This window comes from Sphaerodactylus townsendi, linkage group LG03 (genome assembly GCF_021028975.2).
Source record: "Sphaerodactylus townsendi isolate TG3544 linkage group LG03, MPM_Stown_v2.3, whole genome shotgun sequence".
NCBI lineage: Eukaryota > Metazoa > Chordata > Lepidosauria > Squamata > Sphaerodactylidae > Sphaerodactylus > Sphaerodactylus townsendi.
This window is the reverse complement of record NC_059427.1, coordinates 17,417,796-17,422,157: the sequence shown is the minus strand read 5'-3', so window position 1 is coordinate 17,422,157 and position 4,362 is coordinate 17,417,796. Positions and strand designations below refer to the sequence as shown.

General features: G+C 46.7%; 1 protein-coding gene across 1 annotated transcript; it reads left to right on the top strand.

Annotated features, from left to right (window-relative positions):
* Window positions 1-1,296: 1,296 nt before the first annotated feature.
* Window positions 1,297-3,619, top strand: LOC125430187 (zinc finger protein 436-like). Its single transcript, XM_048492013.1, has 2 exons — window positions 1,297-1,484; window positions 2,584-3,619. The coding sequence occupies exon 2, from the start codon at window positions 2,595-2,597 to the stop codon at window positions 3,477-3,479; it is 885 nt and encodes a 294-aa protein (XP_048347970.1). The 5' UTR covers window positions 1,297-1,484; window positions 2,584-2,594; the 3' UTR covers window positions 3,480-3,619.
* The last annotated feature ends 743 nt before the right edge of the window (window positions 3,620-4,362 follow it).

Below are 4,362 nucleotides of genomic sequence, written 5' to 3'. Positions count from 1 at the left end.
GGCCTAATGGTAGAGCTCTTTCTTATCATGCCAGATGTGGTGGATTACGTTCCTACATTCTCCATTTGTGAATAGCTTTTTCCATTCTCATTTTTGGCTGCCGGTAGCTGGATAAATAACTTTCTGGCCAATGACACTGGATTATCTCTTCTTTCTTTGTATCCTCTCCCAGCAACTGTGTGGTATGACTTCTGGAATGTCCAATTTAAATGCAGATAGATCATCTGTATCAGAGTGCCGAAGATCTGTGACAGCGATGGAATGGAATGTTGTTCTGAATTACTCTTGGAATGCCTTGAGCTTCGGAATGACCCCTGGAAAGCAGTAAAACAAATACTCCTTTAATTAATGTAAGAAAATACAATCAGGATGCTAATAGTACAAATTGGTCTTCACTATTGGAACTTCACTCTGAAGCAATAGTTTGAGAAATATGCAAATTAATGAAGTTTACATCCTTCAAAAACACTTCATTTAAATAACCGAGGGTTAATCTTACCTAGAGTTTAATTCAGTGAATAAGATGCTATTAATTGGATGATGCATGCACATTCTAGTCTCACTGTGATTTTATTTATTTATTAAATTTATATCCTGTCCTCCCTGACCATAGTCGGGCTCTGGGCAGCATACAAACATATTAAAAAATAATCTTTCTAATACATGAAATTAGTAGATAAGCCTATTGTGGCGTGGGAGTTTAAGAGCTCGTGTATCTAATCTGGAGGAACCGGGTTTGATTCCCAGCTCTGCCGCCTGAGCTGTGGAGGCTTATCTGGGAATTCAGTCCCACCTACCTCACAGGGTGTTTTTTGTGAGGGGGGAAGGGCAAGGAGGTTGTAAGTCCCTTTGAGTCTCCGGCAGGAGAGAAAGGGGGGATATATATCCAAACTCCTCCTCCTCCTCCTCCTCCTCCTCCTTCTTCTTCTATATGCCAGTAATATCCAGTCATCAGGCCACTTTTGACCATAGTCGGGCTCGGGGCAGCATATACACATATTAAAAAAATAATCTTTCTAATACATGAAATTAGTAGACATGCCTATTGTTAAATATGCCAGCAATATCCAAACATCAGGTCACTTTTGAGGGTGCAGACTTAGCAACTGACTGAAAAGTTGGCAACCCTGGCATCTGAGTATGCCCAGAGGCTTTTCTCCTCCGTTGAGTAACTGCAGTTGAACAGTTAGGCTGTGCCGAAGTAGTAAAAGTCGGAGCTGGGTTAGCTGAGGCCACCAGAGGGCTCTGGCAGACGAAAGTTGGAACTGACGAAACTTTACATCCCACTGCTACCAGTATGTTGTACTTCCTGGGTCAGATGTTGTTGTATAATACTGTCATGTGCAAGTCTCTCGATTCCTGTCCGCCCGGGAGAGGAAATGCTCTCAGTCTTCACTGTCATCTCCCTGCATCTGGAGGAACTGAATGTCCATCAAGCTGAACCTCTTTAGCTGCAGAAGAGCTGGAAACTTCAGGAAGCCCAAGTGAGTGTGGCACCTCCAGAAGCAAACTGCCTCCAAGCATGGGGCAGAGGCTGGAGGGGTGATGCTTTGTTTTTTAAATAGGCAGGGCGTTTGTGCCTTCCTTGTCAGCATGGCAGGCAGAAGTCCAATAAGGGACACACCTAGGGTCCCAACTTTAAGTTGGGATCCAGAGTTCACCTGGGGTTAGAATCAAGGTCTAAAGAGATTGGTTCCCCTGGAGCAAATGGCAGCTTCAGGTAACACTGTCTGGCTTCACATCTCGGCTGAGCACACTCTCCTCTCCAGACCCATCCCTCCCAAGGCAATTCCTCTTATTGGGGTGCTGTGTGAATTCCGGGCTGTATGGCCGTGTTCTAGCAGCATTCTCTCCTGACGTTTCGCCTGCATCTGTGGCTGGCATCTTCAGAGGAACTACAGTTCCCAGGAGACCTTGGGGCTCCCAAGGTCTCCTGGGAAGTATAATTTCCATTAGGCCGTTTTTACTGAGAACAGCCCTTTCGCAGCCTGAAAAAGTTCTGAAAAAGGAAAGGAACTAAGGTAAAATTAGAATGTGCACCCGGCGCAGTTTGGCCCAGCTACGCCTCTGGCTGCAACAGCAAGGACAGTAGCAACTAGAAGCAGGGCCTTCATGGGTATAGCTACTCAACTTTGGAACCTCCTACCTGGGGAGATTCTGGCTTGGATTCACTACAACAATGCTTGCTCCTTCCTTCCCAAATGCTGTTTATGGGGAACAGGATCCCCGCCCTACACCGGAACAGGATTTGGGGATATTTGGGGCAACAGTGTGGGGGTGGGGGTCGGAAATCCTTCTGTCTGCAGAAATACTCCAGTAAACACTCCAGAAACACTCTGATACCTAAGTCTTGAGTAGGGTTCCTGGAAAGGATGTAAAACTCCTTTTCTGGCAGGCGTTTGAGTTAGGGTTCCCATTCATACACTACAATAAGATTTCAAGAGGTGTTGTGCGCTCTTTATATTTTGCTTTACTTTTTTTACGCTTTTACTTTCACCTTAGAATTTTTGAACAGTTTAAAGAGTGGTTTACAATTTTTAAAAACAAATAACTATCATTCTTGTTTTCTTTCCCACTCCCTAGCAATTGCATGGATGATGAATAAGAACAGGGAGGAGACTGCTCTGCAAACAGCCCCATCTCAGAGTTCTAAATGGGAAGAGAAAATCAAGATTTGCTCTCCACGTAGATCAACAAGGCAAAGGAAGGCACAGAGGACACCTGCTCAGTGTTATGAGAGTTCTATGACTTGGAAAAACAAAGGCCGCAATGAAAACACAGACACTCTTTGTGAGAAAATCCACGAACAGCATCTGGGACACCCAATACACATATTGAAGTGCCTGGATTGTGGGAAGGGACTTTTGAATCCATCCGCTTTTAAAAGACATAGGAAATTCCACACAGGAGAGAAACCCTTTAAATGTTTTGAATGCGGGAAAAGCTTCATGGAAAGCAGCCACCTCATTCAGCATCAGAGGATCCACACTGGAGAGAAGCCCTATGCATGCTTGGACTGTGGGAAAAAGTTCACCCAGATCTCGCACTTAATTCACCACCGCAGAAGCCACACGGGAGAGAAGCCCTACAGCTGCCCCGAGTGTGAGAAAAGCTTCAGCTTTAAGTCGGCTCTGGTGCGGCATCATAGGATCCATACGGGAGAGAAGCCATACGAATGTCCTAAATGCGGGAAGTGCTTCAATGTCAGTTCCCACCTGGCACGCCACCAGAGGTTGCATCTCAAGGAAGCAACACTGGCTGCAGTGGAAAGCTTTGGGGGCAACACAGCCCTTGTTAGATGTCACAGGGCACCAAGATCACACCCCTGTACAGATTGTGGGAAAGGATTTATCTGCAGCAGAGATCTTGTGAGACATCAGAGAAGAACCCACAAAGGAGGTTGCAATCTGGAAAAGCTTCAGGCACAAATCCAACCATCTGAGGCATCATTTACTGTACTGCTAAAAACCCAGAGCTGAGAAATGTTCTTTTCCTGTTCTACAGTGGACTTCCAAGAATGCTGCATGTACAGATAAAGGGATTCTTTAACACCTGTTGAATTCTGCAGCTGGAAATGCCTGTGCTCTGCAGCTAGAATAAATGATCTAATTGATTATTATTTTCAGAAGTGCACTTAATTTGAGTACCCTTGTTCTTTCTGCTGAGGGGTTTATATAAAATGCTTCTCATTATTTAACTGTCCTTGCAGGGATGTAGGTATAGATTTTTTAGGGGGGGGTTCGGGGGTGGGGCCACACCCCCACCCGCCCCTAACGCATGGCCACGCCTCCCCAAGCCCCGCCCCTGGCCTAGCGCTTATAAAAGCAGCTCTCCGTGGTCGGGGATGGCAGACTCCCCTGCCCTGCCCTGCCCTGCCCTGCCCTGCCCTGCCCTGCCCTGCCCTGCCCTGCCCTGCCCCTCTGGGCAGAGGCATAGAGGGAAAATGGAGCTTGGTGCAAAATCTGAGTTTTGTGCCCCCTCCTGGGCAGCCGCTGTGATGCTGGAATCCACCCCCAAACAGCATGACTTTCAATGGCATTTAAACTAGAGAGCCCAAACTCTCCTTTTAAATCCACCTTAAAGGGAGAATCTGGGGCTCCTAGTTAAACAACATTGAAAGAGATGCTGTTTTGGGGTGGACTATCCCCCACCCTGAAATAGCATCACTTTCAATGTGGATAGTGGTTAAGAACAGGTGCATTCTAATCTGGAGGAACCGGGTTTCCCTGCTCTGCCACTTGAACTGTGAAGACTTATCTGGGGAATTCAGATTAGCCTGTGCACTCCCACACATGCCAGCTGGGTGACCTTGGGCTAGTCACAGCTTTTCGGAGCTCTCTCAGCCCCACCCATCTCACAGGG

What these genes read in the sequence shown, in the direction of transcription:
- LOC125430187 (XM_048492013.1), top strand. Translation starts at nt 2,595, where the DNA reads ATGATGAATAAGAACAGGGAGGAGACTGCTCTGCAAACAGCCCCATCT.